General features: G+C 46.0%; 6 protein-coding genes across 8 annotated transcripts; 1 reads left to right on the top strand and 5 right to left on the bottom strand.

The window, feature by feature from the left end:
- Positions 1-3839: 3839 nt before the first annotated feature.
- On the bottom strand, positions 3840-5280 carry LOC6617148 (DNA repair protein RAD51 homolog 3). The gene is made up of 6 exons (XM_002041439.2): positions 5170-5280; positions 4891-5112; positions 4718-4824; positions 4504-4661; positions 4229-4357; positions 3840-4171 (listed from the first exon to the last, which is right to left on the bottom strand). Exons 1-6 carry the CDS (start codon positions 5187-5189, stop codon positions 3995-3997), a joined length of 813 nt encoding a protein of 270 aa, XP_002041475.1. The 5' UTR covers positions 5190-5280; the 3' UTR covers positions 3840-3994.
- A 124-nt stretch (positions 5281-5404) lies between these two features.
- LOC6617147 (serine palmitoyltransferase small subunit B) lies at positions 5405-6299 on the top strand. 2 transcript variants are annotated; one of them, XR_004362139.1, is made up of 3 exons: positions 5405-5557; positions 5619-5893; positions 5961-6299. XR_004362139.1 is itself a non-coding variant. In XM_002041438.2 (2 exons), the coding sequence occupies exons 1-2, from the start codon at positions 5461-5463 to the stop codon at positions 5774-5776; spliced, it is 255 nt and encodes an 84-aa protein (XP_002041474.1). In that variant the 5' UTR covers positions 5405-5460; the 3' UTR covers positions 5777-5933. The 2 variants fall into 2 exon arrangements, 1 of the variants encoding a protein (XP_002041474.1); XM_002041438.2 differs by lacking the exon at positions 5961-6299 and having other exon boundaries at positions 5619-5933.
- On the bottom strand, positions 5871-7535 carry LOC6617146 (pickpocket protein 19). The gene is made up of 7 exons (XM_032723022.1): positions 7504-7535; positions 7334-7447; positions 7068-7284; positions 6559-7007; positions 6294-6500; positions 6095-6201; positions 5871-6034 (listed from the first exon to the last, which is right to left on the bottom strand). Exons 1-7 carry the CDS (start codon positions 7533-7535, stop codon positions 5871-5873), a joined length of 1290 nt encoding a protein of 429 aa, XP_032578913.1.
- A 718-nt stretch (positions 7536-8253) lies between these two features.
- Positions 8254-10034, bottom strand: LOC6617145 (serine protease grass). Its single transcript, XM_002041436.2, has 4 exons — positions 9772-10034; positions 9555-9715; positions 9122-9447; positions 8254-8990 (listed from the first exon to the last, which is right to left on the bottom strand). Exons 1-4 carry the CDS (start codon positions 9833-9835, stop codon positions 8384-8386), a joined length of 1158 nt encoding a protein of 385 aa, XP_002041472.1. The 5' UTR covers positions 9836-10034; the 3' UTR covers positions 8254-8383.
- A 1343-nt stretch (positions 10035-11377) lies between these two features.
- On the bottom strand, positions 11378-13223 carry LOC6617144 (serine protease grass). Its single transcript, XM_002041435.2, has 6 exons — positions 13045-13223; positions 12798-12970; positions 12317-12530; positions 12210-12258; positions 11960-12153; positions 11378-11896 (listed from the first exon to the last, which is right to left on the bottom strand). Exons 1-6 carry the CDS (start codon positions 13121-13123, stop codon positions 11472-11474), a joined length of 1134 nt encoding a protein of 377 aa, XP_002041471.1. The 5' UTR covers positions 13124-13223; the 3' UTR covers positions 11378-11471.
- A 340-nt stretch (positions 13224-13563) lies between these two features.
- Positions 13564-19414, bottom strand: LOC6617143 (NADP-dependent malic enzyme). 2 transcript variants are annotated; one of them, XM_032720748.1, is made up of 7 exons: positions 19181-19414; positions 16757-16931; positions 15642-16691; positions 15429-15581; positions 15075-15369; positions 14842-15006; positions 13564-14001 (listed from the first exon to the last, which is right to left on the bottom strand). In XM_032720748.1, the coding sequence occupies exons 1-7, from the start codon at positions 19195-19197 to the stop codon at positions 13982-13984; spliced, it is 1875 nt and encodes a 624-aa protein (XP_032576639.1). In that variant the 5' UTR covers positions 19198-19414; the 3' UTR covers positions 13564-13981. The 2 variants fall into 2 exon arrangements, with proteins under 2 accessions (XP_032576639.1, XP_002041470.1); XM_002041434.2 differs by lacking the exon at positions 13564-14001 and adding an exon at positions 14480-14808 and having other exon boundaries at positions 14878-15006.
- Positions 19415-19731: the final 317 nt, after the last annotated feature.

The following is a 19731-nucleotide window of genomic DNA, read 5'->3' as shown; positions in this document are numbered from 1 at the left end:
GTTTTTTAATTAACGCGCGATACGTTTTCGACTTTGAAGGGCCAAGGAGCGCACATGATGGGCATATAACTCATTGGAATTATGGTGGACGTGGACCGGCCGGCGGTGGCGGCAGCAGAGGAAACGGGCCAGTCCTCGAGCTAAAGTAAAGTTGCCCAGCCAGAACAGAACGTACATAAACTTTATCCGTCTATAATCTAAATATGTTTCTCGGTTGCTCTTGGCTCTTTGCGCCGTTGTCGTGGCTGTTGCAACAATTTGCAGCAAATTGAAAGCCAATTACGTTGTTTGCAGCATGCCAAGGCAGCGACGGTCGCTGCGGATCGCATCGGATCGTTTTGGAGCAGCCATATAGCCAGGGCCTCGCTTTCGCGGCCGGCAGACAGGCGAAATTGCGGGGCACACAGCACTCGTAGACGACATAAATATCAAATACAGGTCCATAAATTTGAAACCAATTAGCCAACTTAAATTGATAATAGTTGGCCGCTGCGAGGGAGCTGGAGCTCACAGGAGCTGGGCATTTTGCCTACTGGCCGCAGGAAGCTGCCACCGACGCGATCCTCCATTCGAGGATCTCTTTGGCGATCGCTAATGGCAGTGCCATTTGATGACATACGTCGCTCGTGTTGAGCCGCCAATTTTCGACCGACAATTGCTGGCCATATATGTATGTAAGTAAGGACGCAGTAAAGGCAAAGGCAGCAGCGACATCAGCAACTGCCACTGCAGCAAATGCATCGTCTCATATGTCGCATGTCGTGCCTGTCGTGTCGTTCTAATCACAATTGCTGCCTCTGCCGCGGCTGCGCCTTTTTATGGCGCTTTTATGCAAAACAACTTAATTTCGAGGCCCGATCCGTTTGCCACAATGCAGCGCGTAAAATATGCACTCGCAGGCAGCGGCAGCGGACGAAGTAGCAGCAACATGGCTAGCAAAACGAAAGACTTAGACAACGAACTCGTACAAATGTTTCGTCCATTTACCTGTGTGTGTCGAGCTGTTATAGAAAATTATCTGAAACTGATTTGATATATATTCAAATAGGCGCTGTGCGACACATGTTGCTGCTGTTACATGCAACATTTGCCGTATTTGTTGCACGCAGCAGCAACTGCACAGAGCTCCTGGAGGAGTTACAAACCACAACCGACTGGTAGCCAGTTTCGACTTGTCGTTGTTATTTGTATGAAATGCTATGGATAACATCGCTAGCAGTAAACGTTTAGTTTGTGTTTTAATTAAAATATTTTCATTTCCCCTGCGCCAGTGGCAGGCGAAGATTGCCGCTGAGAAACACGCTGCGACTGGATCAAGATCCAGGCACATCCGTGTCTTGCTGGACAAGTGGCATTTATAAGCTGCATTATAAACTAATTTAGGTGGGGAATTGATTGGCTAATAGACCTGGGAAACGTCCGAGTGAAAGTCGTAGGAATGGAACTACCAACAAAGAAGTATCTTTAGAGAAATAAATCGAATTTTATAGGACTACATATTTATTTAGCTTAACCACGATTTTTAAAACGACCCTTTAAGTGTTTTACCGATCTGCTTATTATCTTAGCTTCAGGGACCTTTACCAAAAAATCACAATTAAAGTGACTAATTCGATTTGAATGTCAAAACATTAGGATCTAATCCCACTGGCCATTTAACCCCTCTTAGTCGCTCATTAATTGATTTACCAAGCCCCCTGAAGCCCCCCAAAGAAAGAAAGAGGAGCCAGAAAACCAGTGAAAAATCACCCAACTGCGGCAGAACCGCGCTTTATAAATGTCAGAGGCGACATTAATGTAGCGCATTTGTCTAATTAGACAAGCGTTTTGGGCATGATGCTCCGCAGCTCTCGCTCCACGCCAAATAAATTAATCAGCTAATTGATGGGCATAAATTACGGGCATGCAAATGAGACGAGATCGCGGCTGCTGCTCTTCTGGCCAAAATTGATGGCCAGGCCAAATTAAATTGGGCAAATGAGCGAAGCCGGGCCATTTAGTAGTGTCAATGGCCGATGCTGAAGGGCCACCCACTGGGCAGCAGATTAGGCATCGAGACGTAGTGAAGTGCTTTCCAAATCGAAGCTTGCCAGGTGCAACGTACAACTCAATTAATAACAATTTCTCAGAACAATAAGCCGGGCGGCGGCAGCGGACGCGGTGAGTGCAATCCTTTTTGGCCAACATTTGATTATCTCACGGCCAGAGTGGAGCAGAGTGGCTCCTCCTGGAGCCGCAGCTTGTGGCCGTGGCCGTTGCTATCGGGCGCTGCCATCGGGGCGGCGCGGTGTTGCGGAATTAGCCACTCTGGGCCTGAACTTTGGCGGTGCACGAGGTCGTGGCCAAATTGCCAGGCCATGCTCGGTAACTCGGAATGTTTGTTCGCTTTTTGCTTTTTGTTTTAATTGAAAGCCGTACGAAATGGAAAATGGGAAATGGACTTTCAACTTGCCAGCTTGGTAAATTAAACACACGAAAAGAAAAATATTTAAAACTAATGTAGTAAATAATATATTAGGCATTAGGATTTACCAGAAACGAATATAAAAAATACAATGATACAAAGACCAAACTTTACATTGCCTTTTAATGATTCCAAAATAAAATCTATACCAAATCTGAATCTGTAGTGTTTTTTTACTGATACCAAAATCTTTTTCCGATCATCTCGGATAGTCAGACTATTTCTAGTTTTTGAGGCCCAAGTGCATTACAGGACAGTTGGAAATTTATGGCGGGCCAGTCGGTGTCGAAAATAGCGCCAGCAACTCCGCGAAGACGACGAAGACGATGCGAGCCCGATGTTGATAGCTATAGCTATCCGCCGGCTGGAGTTACTTTCTAATGCTGCAGTCACAGATCGGCGATGTGGATGCGGATGAGGATGCATTGCACACGAAAGTCATAAGCGCAACCGAGGCAATTAAGTTCGAGCGACAAGTTGCGCCGCTGGAAGCCAGGAAACTCGGCTAGGATCGGGTGGGATCGGTGGAAACTGGGAGGGGAGCTCGGCTCTGCAGCTGTTACATGTTTATGGCTCGAAAAGGATCGCACGTAATGGGATTTGCGCTGAGCGACAGCGATAGCCTGTGACTGCACAAGCGAACTCCACCAGGCAGTGAGCACCAGGCTCAGTCACATCCACCGATTCCGATCCAGAGACTAAGCCATATGGGTAGAGCTATAGCCACAAGTGCTGCTTCGACTCCAGCGCCTCAATAAAGCCGATCGCATTACCAATTAGGCGTGCACACTCGGCTAAACAGCCGCCTCCTTCTGGCAAGTGGAAATTGAATTAGTTGTCGCTGCATATGCGTGACTAGCTGCTGCCCGGAGCTACATGTTCGCCTAAGGTGTGCACTGGAAAGAATAATGTATGCAAGTATTTGGTTTTACTTTTCCAAAAGTGAACATTGCACTGTAAACCGCAAAAGTTAAACATATATATTGTAAATGACATGAAATGTAACCAAATGAATCATTTGAATATTTATCTAGAAAATTATACTTTACTTTTCTCCGTGTATAATCAAAAGGCCGCGGGCTAGAGATCGGCAGTCTGGTTTGGGTGTCGCGGTTCGTATGTGTAAACACTTTTTACACTTTGCCACATTCCTGCGCCGCGCGCATAAATCAGGCGTTGCTCGTCTGTCAATCTGGAGCTGCGCCTTCGATAGGCATCGGACTCCTCGTGGAGTGGAGGTGACCGGTGGAGCTTTTAGCAAGTGCTCAGCAGCTGGCTGGGTGTGCGCTAGTTGCGGATCCGTTTTCTGTGCCACAGTGCATCATGGCAAGTGGTTGAGGATGCCGTTTGCCAATGCTGCTGCTGCTCCTCTTTCCTGTGCTAATGCTTCGATTCTAATCTTTTGCTTAACATATTTTTATTTTATAGAAAAACAATATATCATCTGATAATTTCATATTTAATCCTACCACGCATGTACCTATTTCTAACTAATGCTTAAGCTCGACACAAAGTAAAAGTGATGAAGCCTCATTCGGATTCCTTAATTAATGTACTCGTTCGCCACGACTTGCCCAGGTGAAGCTCAGAGCTGCCCGTAAACCAGATGCGCTCGTTGATCAAGTGCGAATGCAGATCCCCCAAGGCGGGCTCCACTTGGAACTTTTGCTTGACGTAGCGATGCGTGAGCACATTGGTGAAGACCCACTGCCGTTGGACGGGATTATGAAAGGAAAGCAAAATTGATCGATTGTGAGGACTTACGGCCAATTCGTGTTGACGTTGCAATCTCCGCATGCTTTCATGCAGTTCCAGAAGCAGCTCGTAACGATGGGCGCCATCCTCAAGCATTCGCAGAGTAAAAGCCAGGGAGTCGATTACAATCAGCTTAATCTAAGGAGACAGTTGCGTTTTTAAAGTTACTGAAATGTCTTTCAATTGTTTTGGCAAAAGTATGGATTTTTGTGGTGCTAACAAAGGACATTGTGAACATTTTATAGTAGCGAAGAAAGAGATATTAGAAATATATATAATTTTACATCGGGATGATCCACGAGATGCCTGTGGCAACTGAGCACAGTGGCCATTAATTGATCCAGTTTGGGGCACCTCACATAATGGATTTTATGCAGCATTTTGTGAGCCTTAAATTCTGGAACTCTTTGTGCATACTGCCTTTCCACTTTCAGAGCTAGGCCTAGAAATAAACTTTGTTTAGTTATACCAGAGAAATAGCTTATTTCATCTACTAACCCATTAATCTGTCAGGATGGAAATCCTGTCGAGTGTCTATAAATAATGCACTGCCCTCCAATCCGCCAGCTGCCTTTGGAATTTGTACATTTAGGCAAAGTTGCAAGCTATCAATTAATACAAATACCATTTGTAAATCATAGTTAATAACAAAATAATGGTTAATAACGTACCACATTTGCGTTTTTCCGGTGCCCGAATTGCCGATCAGTTCGACCAGGTGACCCAAGGATATTCCACCTCCAAAATGAGTGTCCAGGGCTTTGTTGCCCGTCAGGATCTTATTTGTGGCACTTTGTGAGATGTCCCAGCAGGATTTATCAAATATTCGAAGGTTTTCATGCGACACAGATGGTCTCCTTTCAATTGCTTCTGGTTGCGATGGCTCCCAAACTCTTGAAAGACACCAAGTTTATATGGATTCTACGAGTGCTGTATTTGCTGGAACCTACCGAACAAATCTATTATTCATTTTAAGCTCCGGGCTGCTTAATTCTTGTTCAAAAACTTAAAAAACAAAAGATGTGATCAGAAATAATCAAAACAATCGCGCCATATGATTTTACAGTACTGTTAAGACTTAACATTGCAGTGTTGTGTTAGGTAACTGTTGAAGGCTGGCTACTACAGAAATGCTTATACGATTCAAGTTTCATAACGTCTGGCTACACCAAATGCCATATGTTTTTTGTTTACAACTCAATTTCCTGCGACGCGAATTTATTGGACTTTACTCATCGAAAATGTTAAATTTAAAACACTTGGCCAGCCACGCCTACCGACAGTACGAACTGGTGACATGCGTGAACATGCTTGAGCCCTGGGAAAAGAAGCTGATCAGTGAGTATCGAAATTGGGCGACAAAGCCAACTGCTAATACGGATTATTTGCTTTTAATCAGATGGATTCTTCCTGGTGATGCTCTTCCTGGTGCTCTTCTCCAGCTTCATGTATCTCCCCAACTACATGCAAACCCTAATGCAGTTCGTAACGCCGCCCAATTGGCACAATTCCCCGGATAGCGCAGCCTATGTGGCCCAAAAGATGACACGGAGCTGAGCTCCTACTACCCACTTCGTACAAGTGCATCCGGTACACGCATACTCCCTATAGAAAGACAACTAGGATTTAAGGCTTATGATATTATTGTGATTTACGTCGACTGGTCCAAGATCTGTAAATATTGAACTGTGCCAAGAAAAAACCGCTTAACCCACTTCACAATTGTTTTTCTGTACCGCAGACAGATAACAATGGTCTCCACCATTCGCAGGGCGGATGTGTTGAAGAACAGGCCAACCAGTCCTCCAAGGGAAACTGAAACGGCAAAAGGCAAATTAAAAACTAATATAGATTAACATGGATAGAGTAGCTTACTCAAGAAGTCCAGTATAGTCTTGGTTACGCGACGAACATATCGTTGTGTTGGCAGTTCAACCAAGGCCACGCGGATCTCGGACACTTCATCTGATGCTTCATCATCCCTTGAAGTTAGAAGATACATTTTTAAGTAACTATTTACTTTTTTGACTTATCAATGTTAAACTGTGGTAATGAAACATCCTAATGTGCTTACTCATCAGCCGAGTTGTATATTATGTTGTACTCCGGCTCCTCGCAGGAGCTCATGCACTCGCAGGACTTGCGCTCCGTCATGATCTTGTCGCGGATCCGGGTCAGGCAGATCAGGCCCCGAACGTCACAAACGGGCAGATAATTCTGGCCGGGAATGGCCATAAAGTGACTGGTGCAATTGCAGTTGTCCAGTTGCAGTAGCACAGTACTAAGGATTATACACAAATCTATGAATTAAGTCTTATATTAAGTTTATTAAGAATTACCACTCCACCACGCAGCCGGAGTAGCTGTAGAAGTCGTAGATTCCCTGTCGCTCCGGCACATGCTCATGGCCATAGCGACATCGCCGCTGCTCCATGCTTAGGTCCTGAACACTCTCGTCGTTGTGCACCTCGATCACGTTCAAGATAAGCTCCTTGTAGTGACCCAGCAGCACCGTTTCCCTTATCATGCCCTCGGAGAACTGGTAGGGCACATCGATTGGCGCATGAACGTACAGCTGAATGTCGGCGGCGGCATGGAAGCTGAGATGTCCCGGTCCCGTCATACGGTTGTTGGTAAACTGGACATGGGACACTTTGCGTGCCTGATGCGAGTTGAAGGAGAAGCACAGTCCATACTCCGTGGGCATGGGCAGAAACTGATCGCAGCAGTCGAACAGCTTGTTTAGATATGTACAATTCACCAGCAACTGATGGCACTTGGTGCGGAACTGCAAGGACTCGAGAATATAGCTAGGAGCAAGTAAGGATAGCTGGGCAACGCAACGCACCACGTCCACAAGGTGGGTGAAGTTGGACGGACATCGCATCCTGAAGCAATCCTCGCAGCTGCTGCAGACGCCTCGATAGAATACAATTTCCGAAATGAAATCATCCACGTGCATATCGTGCTCCACGCCGAAATGGGAATCACTCAGATCCCAAATCCTCTCGGCGTTATAAATCTCGCACACGGTAATGGCCGGAAAAGTGGAGTTCCAATTCAAGCTGGACAATGGAAGTTAGCTTAGGACACTTTTGAACTATTTTAACTTACTATATAGTATCCAGATTAAATGAAACCGACGAGGAGAGGTAGCTATTGAGCAGCGACACGGAGACCCTCGCAAAGAAGGGCAGCGTGTGATAAAAGGTCACCAAGTATAGAATCCTGCAATAAAAAAAAGTTTTGTATTGGAACTATATGGATTATATAGGGTAGGTTACATCTTTAGCAAAAATACGTGGAAAATACGCATTGTTAACTGTTCGGCGGAGAAAAGGAAACTGTTTGCCCAAATTTTCTTTTCGACTGCGAGCTTTTGGTAACAATGGGCCGCATGATATCCATCTATCTATTGTTTCCGCTTTGGCCTACATTAAAATAACTACCCAGTTTTATTGGCTTGGATTTAGTTCAATGTTAGAGCCCACATAAAACAGACGCGCCTGGCAATTAATAATATGGACATCCTTAAAAGCACAAGTCACATTGGACTTTTAAGGTCGTGGGTTAGTATTAGGTACTATTAACTTGCAGATATATATTTACATATATATCCAAAGGTATTCTCAGACAAGATCTTAGGTCTTACATGGACATTAACTGCAGCGGCTAACCGCAAATTATAGCATACCAATGCCATTGCCATTATTGATGACTCAGTTTTCGATCAAAAGTCGAAGCTGATAGCCATATTATATAGAATTCCTAAGAAATCACGTTTTTATAGAATGATCACTCTCCGAAAGATTTATGATATTGAAATAGGCAGTATCTTAGAACTTTATCCAAGGCCATGACGACAAATTTGTAAGAATCTCGAAATATCGAAATTATTCGGAATTCTAAAGCTATGCTTAAACAATATGAAAAGTTATGAGTCATAAGTGTAGTTCAAGCTTTCGTAAAAATGAATAGAACACTATATGTGCATTGTTAAAGGATCCCGAATCCCACCGAGATAAAGAATTGCATTTTAAATATTGCTGCTAATCGTATTTATTAAAATAATTTACAAATCTAGATAATCCTGCGGCAAGAAATCTTAAGACTAAAAGAATATAAATAAGTTGGTGTCTTGTGGAAAGAGAGTATCGTTTGGCACTACTGAAGGTTCTGCGTGATCCAGGGCAGCATGTCGATGACGCTGGCGAAGACTCCTGGCTGGTTCTGGTTCTGTCCGCACAGCCGTCCGCCGAAGGAGACCACGCCGTACTGGACCACTCGGTAGGTGTTCTTGAATCGATGCTTGAAGAACACAGGGCCGCCGGAATCTCCCTGGCAGGTGTGCTTGATCCCAGTTCCCGTGGCGCAGATGTGGTTCTCGTTCACCTCACCCTTGTTGTAGTACTGTCGGCACTCATCCAGACTCTTCCTGGTGATCAGCGCCTGCTGGAGCTTGGTGGCCACAGTTTCCTTCTCGGTGCCGCCCCAGCCGGCGACAAAGAAGCTCTGATCGAAGTCCAGTTCCTGGGACTTCTGGTCGATGGGCAGGCACACGGGCTTGATATGCGTTTTTTCCTTAACCACGCGATCCAGCTTAATGATGGCCACGTCATGGCTGATCTTGCCATGCACGTAGTTGGGATGCACTCGTATGCGCTCTATGCCGTACTCCTCGTAGGGCGGAATGCACACGCGGTTTGTGCCGCCCAAATAGTGGCAGTCCTCCTCCGATTCCAAGTCATGCTCGCCCAGGCGCACCGCAATTCTAAAAAGCAGAATACCATTTTCACACAGATTAGTCATCAGTACTAGATGTTGAACCAATTAGTTCGAATGATCAATGTGGAGTGCATTACGATGTGATGAAATTGTATGGATTTAGCATGAGGAACTTACACTTCCGGCTGATCGATGATGCAGTGGGCAGCGGTCAGGATGTGGCGTTCGCTGATGAGGCTGCCGCCGCAGCGGAATGGACGCGGATCGTTGATCTTGTACTTGAGCAGGGCCACCCAGGGAAAGTCGCCTGGCCTGGCCGTCTTTCCACCGCTCACCTTGGGATTGCCCTTGTTGCCGCAGTTGGACACCGAGTTCAGCAGCTGCAGACCCTGGCGATCATACCGGTTCAGATTTCCGCCCTCCGATCGCACGACCTTCCGCTGCGACTCCCGATTGGATGCGGACTGTGGGGTGGCCTCGTTGGGGCAACAGAGATGGAAGTCCTGAAAACATAGATTCAAGTGGATTTATTAGAGAATATTCTTAGAAACCAGGAACAGATTTAATAGTCTTTAATAATTTAACTTATTTTGAAATCATAAAAACCTACCCTCGTATTCGTAGTGCTCCTGCACTGCATCTCACTAATTTGGTTGTGGATTTTCCGTGGTATATTCCGACCGTAGATCCCGAGAATCTTCTGCACGAAGGGGCACTCCTGGTATCGGATGCACTGACCGGCTGCTTGGGCCGGCGTGACGCAGCTGCTCTCTGCAAGCCAATGGAATATTAATAAAATTCCTAGGATAGAACTTCTGATTACTTACGACTGATGACCAGCTGGGGCAAGATGCACAAGAGCAGTCCAAGTCCAAACGCCGCAGACACCATCCTGACTGATTGCTATGATCAATAATCCGTAATCTCAACGTGGGACGCCTTCCTGCTGTTGTAAAAAACCCGTCTCAAGTCCGGATGCTAATGCTGCTGCTCTCCGAGATCTCGTTCCCGATCACGATTGAGTTCTCCAACGTGCGCGCTGAACAGATCAACTTGTAATGAACACCAGATCGTCGTGTGCCGAGCTTTTGTAGCTCGGATTCGCGTGCTGTGGGAAGCGCCAATCCGATACAATCCAATCCAGACAGCATTTATGATCAATAGCTGAGCGCAATCCCAGATCGACGGATACAGGTTTTTGCCGCACTTCCACAAGATCAAGCGCAAGGCGGAGAACTACTAGTTTCAGATACTAGCTATCTAATTGAGTTGGTGTATATACAATACTATAAAGTTACGCTCGCTATAAAGCACTTACTCAATAGCTGATACCAAATATAAATATTATATTTGTTTCTAACATTAGTTATGTTTGTTAAAATAATGATTCTTTATAAAAGCATAACCACGTTTGAAAACTATAATCATCACTTCATCTATGATACGAAAAGCGATTGTGGAGCTTGGACCGTGGAGCGTGGGAAAAGCGATTAAATTCCAGGAAACCCCCTGGCGATTAGCCGGTCGCTGCAAGTCGCTACATCTCTGCCCCTCCATGTCTCCGATTCTACGGCATCTCCAGATCGACGATGCAGTCGCGGGGACTGGCACGCGTCGTTAGGGTTCAACAGGTGGGCTGAGCAGCCAATTGAAGCGGTACTTTTTTGCTCAATTAGTATGCTACCCAATTCCCCATTCACCTGGCTACGCCCAAAGTGCAGGTCGTCGCCATAGCCACAGACATAGCCATATCGAAACCCGTTCTTTGGATATGAGTCGGATGTGTAACATGGAATTTCCAGAACAGAAATTCCCAGCATCGCCGGGTAAGATCTCTAAGTGCGCCATGCGTGCAAAAAATCCCCCGAAATTTGCGGTTTGCGATAGAAATCCTGCTAAGTTTAGAACGCACGTCACTTGGGACAGGTCGGAAACTTTAGATCCTATTCCTATTAACCCAGCACTTGATTGCAAGTAATCTCGGAAAGAACACATAAACATTAATCCAATCCAAAGCTTATCTTAAGTTCGCTGGACAGTCTAACAATTCAATTGAACTCGTATATTAGCTGCATTATCGCGGTTGATTAATAGCTCTATGGGTACTTATTGCCACTAGGCAACACACAACACTCTTGGTTATCACTCGAGATTCAAGCGATATTACTCACAAGTCTATTACACAATAATTCTGATTGTTAATATTCATAGAAAATGTGCATTTATTCACATGTCCATTGAATAGTAATAAAAGACGTATTTATGAGTCATACACAAGTAATTGAAATTGTTAGGAAAAAGAGAGTAGAACAGGTTTTAACTTAATCCGTTATGATTTTCAATCCCCCAGGGTATCCACAAATCGAGTCACTCAAATCATTTGCCATTAAGGTGTCATATGCAAAACACATTTCGAATAAAACTGCAAAGGTGTTGACTGAGTTTACAAATATGTGTTTAATATATTTTTGGGTTTGACTTAATACTAAGGCACGCTCTAAGAACTGCCGACGAATGATGATGCTCCTCACAGGCCATTGCTGGCCATGGTGTCCGTGATCCACTGCACGTACTCGCCCACATTTGTGTACAGACCGGGCAGGCTAATCTGTCCACAGGTGACCACACCCTGGCTGACGATCCCGAACTCGACCATTTTCGGGGCATACTCGCCCAAGTACTGGGCGGGTGCTTGGAGCGGGCCGCCGGAGTCGCCCTTGCAGGAGTCCTGCAGGTCGCCACCGCCCACACAAAGTTGGCTGAGCGGCACTGCCCTGCGGTAGGCCTGGGAACAGGCGGATCGCGGCTGCAGCGGCACGTTCGCCTGGAGCAGCACATCCGACGAGGAGCCGTTCTCCGTGGTGCCCCAGCCGGTCACAAAGTAGGTGCTTATCTGCTCCGCCTTCTCCTTCAGCTCGTCCGTGATGGGCAGGCAGATGGGCTTGATGTGCTCTGCATGGGGAATATACAATCAGCTATAGATATTCATGGGGATTCAAACTTGACTTGGCTTACTCTGGAAGGGAATGCTCCTGTTGAGCTTCAGCAAAGCTATGTCATGCATGATGTGGCGGGCGTCGTACTTCTCGTGAATCAGATGCTTCTCAATGCCCACATCCACAACTGGCGGGGCACACTTCTTCTTGCGTCCCTGCTGCCGGCAATCCTCCTCCGTGGAGATGCGGTGCTCGCCCAGGCGAATCTCATAGCTATGCAAATGGAGATTATGATACGACTGCTTCCATATTGGGATTCATCTACTTACAGATCGTTCTGAAGACCGTGGACACAGTGGGCAGCAGTCAGGATGTAGCCTATAGCGATATACTTGTTATTAAAGATCACATTAGATTTCTTGGGAGGAACACCTACGCTCGGAGATCATGGCTCCGCCGCACAGGAATCTGGACTCTCCAAACTGCTGGTAACGGAGCAGGGCCATCCAGGGTCTGGAGGAGAGCTTCACCTCGTAGCCATTGGCCACTCTTTGGCTGAGGAAGTTGCCGCAGTCGAAGTTTTCCTCCTTGAACAGGCTCATCACCTTGGAGTTGTGCTGAATGTTGGCTGAGGGGCAGCAGAAGTGGCGCTGGAAAAGAGACGTCATTAAAACGATCTGGTTTATATGGAATCTAGAAATGACAAGGAATCTTATTTATAGTTCGCTGTACATATCAATGAGTTTCATTCTATATATGAATAACATAATTGTAGTTCATCGTAATTCAGCGCGCATTTATGCAGGGGGTTTTTGTTTGATTTAATTATACAGAATGGAGATAATGTTGACCATATAGTATATTGAACTTTCCGTCTCTGTCGCATTGAGTTAAAGAGCCTTCATTCTTGGACTCACCACTCCATTGAACTCGCCGCAGAGTGCCTTCTGCAGGTAACTGGCGTAGTCGGCTGGCACTTTCTGTCCGGCCTTCTGGGCTTCCCTCAGGCGCTCCTCGATGGTGCGGCAGGAGGAGAAGGGCATGCACTGACCCTGATCGCCATCCGGTGTGGTGCAGTCGTCGGCGTAGTCTGGCCCATGCAATAATGTACACCAATATTAGCATTAGCATCCCACCGACGCGGATTCGGAGAATTCCTCTAACCTGCTCGGGCAGATTGCGCGCCCATCGACGAGACGATGGCAATGCCATATAAGACGGCGAGGCTGCTGGCTATCATCATCTCGCTGGAATCGCTGATCTGGACGCTCAGAACCTGTACGTGTGCGTGTGACGTGGATTTCTGGGCAAACAGACGTTTCAAGCGCGACTGGGAGATAACAAGCTGAGAAGTTGCGTTTTATACCGCCAGCAGCAGCAGCAGCAGCAGCAGAGAGAACGAAATCGAGTTTAAATCGAAGCTTTAATCTCACATCGCTTCTTGCCCCGTCATCCGGAATAGAATTAACAATTTATGGAAATATCCGAATATTTTCAAACATTTGTTTATACTGCCAGAGACAATAACAAAACAAGTTAGAATCAAATGCGTTCCCAAGCCTCTCCTCTCTCGTTCTCCTGCCGACACACAAACTTGAAACTCTCGCGAAAGCTCTGAAAACAAAGGGGCATCCAGATCTCAAGAGATCTCCAGCAAGCACTTGGCATAAAGGATCGACTGGGTTTAACTTGTGTTTTCGTTTTATTGTGTATCGCACATCATCATCATCTAGTCAGTGGTACAATGGCTGAATCGGTCCGATCGATCATAAGGGGTAGGATTTCTAGGTACTGATACATTAGGCTCGACCTTTTAACAATAAATTATAACAAAGCTGCTTAATTGCGTTAATAAATATCAGACATGGCTAAACAACAAACATAATCGTCGCTCGAATATATCTACAGATATAAGGGAAAGCATAGTGTTCTAACTTAGATAGTTGGTGGTGGTTAACGGCAGCGAGTTAAGTTGTTTTACATGTGGAATCGGTTGCATGGTTGGCTGTTTGGTTGTTTGCTTGTTTGGGTTGTTCTCACCAGTTAGCTCTGCTGTCTAGCCAATTGTTCTAGGCGGTCGGTTTGTAGGGGGTTCGATAATTTACATTACTTCCTCGCTCTCTGTGTGTGAACGAAAGGAGCATATAGCAATAGATAAATCAATCAATTGTCGAATTTCGGGTGGGTTGTGATTAAGCGTGAATTTGATAAATAAGTATAGCTTCAGAGCTCGCTTGATGCCGCCGTCAGAGTTAGTAGTAGTAGTAGTAGACAGAGCAGATCATATCGGAAGCTGGGGTACACTGATAATGCGGGATAGTTATGGCAAGCGGCGAGGAATGGAATTGCGAAGCCAATCGGGTGTTTAAGTTACAGCAAACCATAAACATAGCATAGATTAAATACAGATAGGATAGTGATCGCATAGAATAGAATACTGCGTAATTGCTTTTTCGGAGGCGTAGTCACCGTCACAGTCGTCAAGTCAATGTCGTCATTTAGTATCGTTCGTTTCGGTATCACAAAATTAATAACATGATAATTTTTACATATATAAAAACATGGCATACATACATAATACTATTAAACAATTTGAAAATACATTTAAGAACCGATCCCTTGGTTCCGCAGCTTGTTAAGTGTTATAATTATTTAATATTAACAACATTTTAATCATTTCTTAGTTGCGGCTGAGTTCGACTGTCGGTGCCAACGGATCGATCGACAAACATTAAAAAAGAGTGAGCACTGGAAATTTATCTAGTCTAGGGTAGTTAGTAGTCGGTTGGTTGTTTTGTTGCTTGGTGCTGATGGTGTACGCTTGGAAGTAGTAGAGTGTGTTAGATGCAAAACAGAACGGTGCCATCAACCAGTTGAACGCATTAATGCTATTTTATTTGATGGCGGCAATGAGCGGGCTTTCTTCGCCTAGAATAAAATAAAGAAGAAATTAATTTTCACTTTGTTTTCCATAGAGCTTTGTGGGGACTAAATCACGAGTCTTAATGTAGGGCATCCGCGGCCAAACCCAGGAAGCGGGCATCGAGCTCTCGTAGTTGAAGTTGTACAGCTGGTTCTCTAGCCACTTGCGCTTGTCCTGTGGCTCCGGGTAGGTGGATGCTAAGCCTACAAAAATAAACAAATTTAGTCATCTTTTCTGATCCATCAAGATTGGTATGCTATTGGTATCTTACCTCTATCGTAGGCACATTTGGTCACGCCAACGGCAATGTTCATGGACACGTTGCGGATGCTCGACAGCGGAGGATACAGCGATCCGCGCTCAATGTCGCTGGGCTCCACGAAGTTGGCCAACTCCTGGGCGGCGATGAGGAACATTTCGTCGGGTATGTGGTGAGTACCCGTGCAGATCACGCCCAAGCCAACACCTGGGAAGATGTAGGCGTTGTTACCCTGGCCAGGGTAGAAGGTCTTGTCACCAATCTGGACCGGTGGGAAGGGAGAGCCCGACGAGAAGATCACGCGAGCCTATGCATTTCAATCATCTCATTAGTTGGTCATTCTAATTTCCAATTCAAATAACTCACATCCGTGTGCTTGTAAGCATCTTCGGCAGTGCATTCTGCCTTGCTGGTGGGATTGGACAAGGCGAACACCACGGGCCTCTCGTTGTTATCCGCCATGGTGCGCAGGATCTCCGGTGTGAAAATGCCGGCAGCAGCCGAAGCACCAATAAGCACCTGTTGATCAGTTAAAGATTATCAAAAGTTTCATCAGAAATAACAATTTTTATAACATACACTGGGCTTGATGGTGGAGACAATCTCGGCGAGATCTGACATCGGATTGATGTCCTTGGCGTAGTGGATTTTGTGGCCATCCAGGTTGCCCACCTTGCGGCTCTTGGTCAGCAGACCATCGATATCGACCATGTAAATTCTGTTGTAGGCCTCCTCGATGGGCACACCATCCTGCACCATGGCCTTGACCGTGAGATCGGCGATGCCGATGGCGGCCTCACCGGCTCCTGCGAACAGGAAGGTGTAGTCCTTGAAGGACTTGCCCGTAATACGCTTGGAGGCATAGAGTCCAGCTACGGCCACGGATGCGGTGCCCTGGATGTCGTCGTTGAAGGTGCAGTAGGTGTTGCGGTACTTGTCCAGGAACCTAAATGCATTGTGGTTGCCAAAGTCCTCGAACTGGATCAGAGTGTTCTGGCCATAGCGCTGCACCACGGCCTCCATAAACTCGTCAATGAAGTCGTCGTACTCCCGACCAACCACTCGCTTCTGACGCAGACCCACGTACAGGGGATCCTCCAACAGATCGATGTTGTTGGTGCCCACATCCACCACAATGGGCAGGCACTGATGGGGCTTGATTCCGGCCAGAGCCGTGTACAAGGCCAGCTTGCCCACGGGAATGCCCATGCCGCAGGCGCCCAAATCTCCCAGTCCCAGGATGCGCTCGCCATCCGTCACACAGATGGCACGCACATTCGGCTCCGGCCAGTTCTTCATCACATCAAAGATGTGTCCGCGATCGTTGTAGGTGATGAACAGACCATGAGGACGTCTGTAGATCAGGCCAAAGCGCTGGCAGGCCAAGCCCACCGTCGGCGTGTACACAATGGGCATCAGATCCTCGATGTTCTCCGACAGGAAGCGGAAGAAAAGACGCTCATTGCGATCGTACAGATCGCTCAGATAGAGATACTTGTTCAGCGGCTCCGTGTAGCGGTTCACGGCGATCTTGCAGAGCTGCAGCTGCTCCTCTTGCGTCTTGAAACGCGCTGGCTGCAGTCCATGGATGCCCAGAGTCTGGCGCTCCTCCAGCGTAAAGGCCAGGCCCTAAAAAGAAAAGCATTTGTGAATACAAAACTTATGGGCCACACAATTAATTTAGTGCTCCTTACCTTGTTGAGTCGCGGATCACGGATGTGATCTATGCCGCGCACCTGAGACGGGCAGATGATATCGCCCACCACCTCATGATAATGGCGAGGTGTGGGAACTGTTGCTGCTGCCACAGCAGTCTTTCCTGTTGCTGAAGTGCCGCATCGGCACAATTTACTCACAGTTCCACATAAGCTGCAAATCGCAAAAGTGCATTACGTGAATCACTTTATCAGCGTGGCAATTGGAGAACCCCCTGGGAACCCTTGACTTTGAGGTTGGCCCACTGTCATTCTTGACATTGCCACTGGGGGCCCCCCTGTTCACCCACAAACACACACATATGTACATATTTATGGAATAAAAACGCCATGCCCAAAGTCGACGTCAGCGGATTTTTGTTTATCACCGCGCTGGGCACGCCAAAATATAAAATGAAAAGCAGAAAAGAAGGAAACTAAGCCGCATTGTTTACAGCTGTCCCCCGGAATCCAAAGCGCCAGCGATAAGGGGGATGGATGGCCTGGCAACATCACGATAAAAATCTATGCACAGCCGCGGCCATAACTCTAGCATCTAATCCAGTGCCTTAGAATCGAAGATCTTTACTATAAAAACTACAAGTTAAGTTCTACCGCTTGGCCTGAAGTGCATTATTATTTATTCTCCTTAAGGACAACTAAAGTAGCTAATTTTCTAGACACTTCCTTGTGATCGTATCAATTTAAAGAATTACAAAACCAATTGGATCATTGAACTTGAAAATGTTTTTCTGTTCTTGAAGTGTAAATGCCCCAAGATAAGATTGCGAAACTAACAACTCATAGTGAAGGGCTTACAAAAATAAATTATGGACACCAACTCACTAGTAGATCAATTAATTAAAATCAGGTTCTGATTGTGCAACACTGTCACTGTGATCGAAGTGCCAAGCGAAGATCATATATTATAAGCTGCCCTATAATTCTGACCCCTGCTGTTTAGTTTTTGCTAGCTGGCAGTTCGAATAGATGGTGCTAATTACGAGAGAGGCAAATGTCGCGGGACAGAGGCGTGTGACTAATTTGTGTTTGCGGTTCATTGATGGAATCATGCTCGCGGGGAATGGGAATGGGATTGGCAGAGGGTCGGTATCAGTGTCGCTGTTGGATTTTGGTCAAGTTGAAACCGGTTAGTGACGTGCGCCGGGCTGGAAACCCCGAGATCCCTTACGCCGACAAAAGGCGAGCACTTTGGGTTGATAATTATCGTTTAGGTAACACGCTATCACTCGTCAATTTTTTCCATTTATTTGTATGGCACTCACATGAGCCCCCACCACGTCGAGTGCTAAACAATTTCGCATATCTGAGCCAAATACACGGAATAAGTGCGTGTCGTAAATGATACCCTCTATATCTCCAAGTGCTACCAATAATTATTTTTAGGGCCCGAAAAGCCCTAAGAATATTTCCCCTAAGAACTGGAGTCTGAAGGCCAAGTTCATTAACTCTTTACGTCTTTTCTCTTTTTGCTAGCCAAATTTCTGGCTAACTGTTTGCGTGGGAACGAGAGGCAAGATAGCGGGCCAGCTGAAAACATTCTTGATGAACTTGGCAACGAAAAACGCTGACAGTGGCGATACAAAGCACACATTTTTTCGGTATATGCACCAAATTTAGAATTCCGCCAGACCATCTTTCGAATATATGTCCATGTCCATGGTATTGAAGGTGTTGTGTTTTCGCTACACAGGAAACAAATTGTTTTTGATTGTAAAAGTAAGATGAGGTCCATTAGTTGTTTTTTCTTAGAAAACTGCTAAACAATAGAATACATTTGTATTTGTACTTCCTATCCAGCTATGAATCATACGAATTATGTGCGGAGATATTCCTCCACCGAAGAATAAAGCACATATAATTATGATACGTAGCACCCCTCTTTTCTCTCTCTGCAGCCCATTGATTTTTTCAGCTGTTTCTTGTTTGCCAGCCAAAAAAACGAAGACATGCAAGTTCGAAAACGCTTATGCAATTGCAAGGGAAAAGTGAAAATTCTGAAAACAGCTGTTCGCCGAACGGGACCAGCAAGTGCGAGAAAGGGAGGGAAGCCAAAGGGTCAATGCCAGGCCATGTGCGATTCCCAATCGGAATCCCTCTCTCGCTCGCACATAGCGCTTCCCAGTGAAAACGAAAGCTGCGCAGCAAAAGGAGGAACAAAAAAAGAGAAGGGGAAATGGGATGATATACTATGTGAATATATTGTATATATACACGGACGACTTGGCGGCCGCTCGTCTGATCCGAGTGACTAGGTCACTGGGCTACCAGCTGGGGCAGTTGCTCCTCCCGCATCGCAAATTCTTACATAATTCGCGCCCTCAAGACCGAGGCACACACACGCTCACAAATCCTTCGAGGCGAGTCCTTGCATAAAAACCTAAACGATAAAAAAAAGCTTACCTGGGTCGTGAGAACATTTTGATGTCGTATAATTGCTTTCCGTTGCGCTGCTAATATCACTGCTCTTGTGTCAGTCAAATCCGTTTGACAGTTGTCCGGCTACAAAGGGCTAATACTTTCGTTTGCGTACGGTAAGTTTGCAGTGCGACGCGGTCAGCGCCAACGACGATTTTCCAGGAATAAAATTATAGCTCTGCGCGCGGGTTTTAACCCACCCCAACAACTTACAAAAACGACACTAGTGACCAGGCGACGCGAAAACGCAAGCGAAACTTGAATGGGACTAAAAATGGCAGATGTTCGAGGCGAGTGCACGGTGCGGAACTCCGCTGGCGGACAGGGCGCACTCGAACCTCTTCGAACAAACAAGTAGTGGGGAAGCGAACCTGTTGGCCTTAAATTTAGTTCACTTTCGAACTTTGAGTAAATTTGAAGCATTTCGAGCTGTAAATGTTTGGACTTGTTCTAATTCATTCATTAAACTACGCTATGTTGTAATTACTAATAGAGGTAGAACTTTTATACTTACTGCAAATCCTTAAGCAGATTTT

Source organism: Drosophila sechellia, chromosome 3R (assembly GCF_004382195.2).
Source record: "Drosophila sechellia strain sech25 chromosome 3R, ASM438219v1, whole genome shotgun sequence".
Classification (NCBI taxonomy): Eukaryota; Metazoa; Arthropoda; class Insecta; order Diptera; family Drosophilidae; genus Drosophila; species Drosophila sechellia.
Note: the sequence above shows the minus strand (reverse complement) of the source record. Positions and strands in the feature narration are given on the sequence as shown.

Coding starts and splice junctions, on each gene's coding strand:
- LOC6617148 (XM_002041439.2), bottom strand. CDS start 5,189: ATGAATAATAGATTTGTTCG. Junction 5,113..5,169: donor ATGAATAATAGATTTGTTCG/GTAGGTTCCAGC, acceptor GTGTCTTTCAAG/AGTTTGGGAGCCATCGCAAC. Junction 4,172..4,228: donor AACGTCAACACGAATTGGCC/GTAAGTCCTCAC, acceptor GTCCAACGGCAG/TGGGTCTTCACCAATGTGCT.
- LOC6617147 (XM_002041438.2), top strand. CDS start 5,461: ATGTTAAATTTAAAACACTTGGCCAGCCACGCCTACCGACAGTACGAA. Junction 5,558..5,618: donor CTGGGAAAAGAAGCTGATCA/GTGAGTATCGAA, acceptor GCTTTTAATCAG/ATGGATTCTTCCTGGTGATG.
- LOC6617146 (XM_032723022.1), bottom strand. CDS start 7,535: ATGCGTATTTTCCACGTATTTTTGCTAAAGAT. Junction 7,008..7,067: donor TCACCCACCTTGTGGACGTG/GTGCGTTGCGTT, acceptor GAGTCCTTGCAG/TTCCGCACCAAGTGCCATCA. Junction 6,501..6,558: donor TCCGGCTGCGTGGTGGAGTG/GTAATTCTTAAT, acceptor TATAATCCTTAG/TACTGTGCTACTGCAACTGG.
- LOC6617145 (XM_002041436.2), bottom strand. CDS start 9,835: ATGGTGTCTGCGGCGTTTGGACTTGGACTGCTCTTGTGCATCTTGCCC. Junction 9,448..9,554: donor GGAGCACTACGAATACGAGG/GTAGGTTTTTAT, acceptor CTATGTTTTCAG/GACTTCCATCTCTGTTGCCC. Junction 8,991..9,121: donor ATCATCGATCAGCCGGAAGT/GTAAGTTCCTCA, acceptor TCTGCTTTTTAG/AATTGCGGTGCGCCTGGGCG.
- LOC6617144 (XM_002041435.2), bottom strand. CDS start 13,123: ATGATGATAGCCAGCAGCCTCGCCGTCTTATATGGCATTGCCATCGTC. Junction 12,154..12,209: donor CACGGTCTTCAGAACGATCT/GTAAGTAGATGA, acceptor CCATTTGCATAG/CTATGAGATTCGCCTGGGCG. Junction 11,897..11,959: donor CAGGAGCATTCCCTTCCAGA/GTAAGCCAAGTC, acceptor TTCCCCATGCAG/AGCACATCAAGCCCATCTGC.
- LOC6617143 (XM_032720748.1), bottom strand. Junction 15,370..15,428: donor ATGCTTACAAGCACACGGAT/GTGAGTTATTTG, acceptor TGAAATGCATAG/GCTCGCGTGATCTTCTCGTC. Junction 15,007..15,074: donor CAAATGTGCCTACGATAGAG/GTAAGATACCAA, acceptor TTATTTTTGTAG/GCTTAGCATCCACCTACCCG.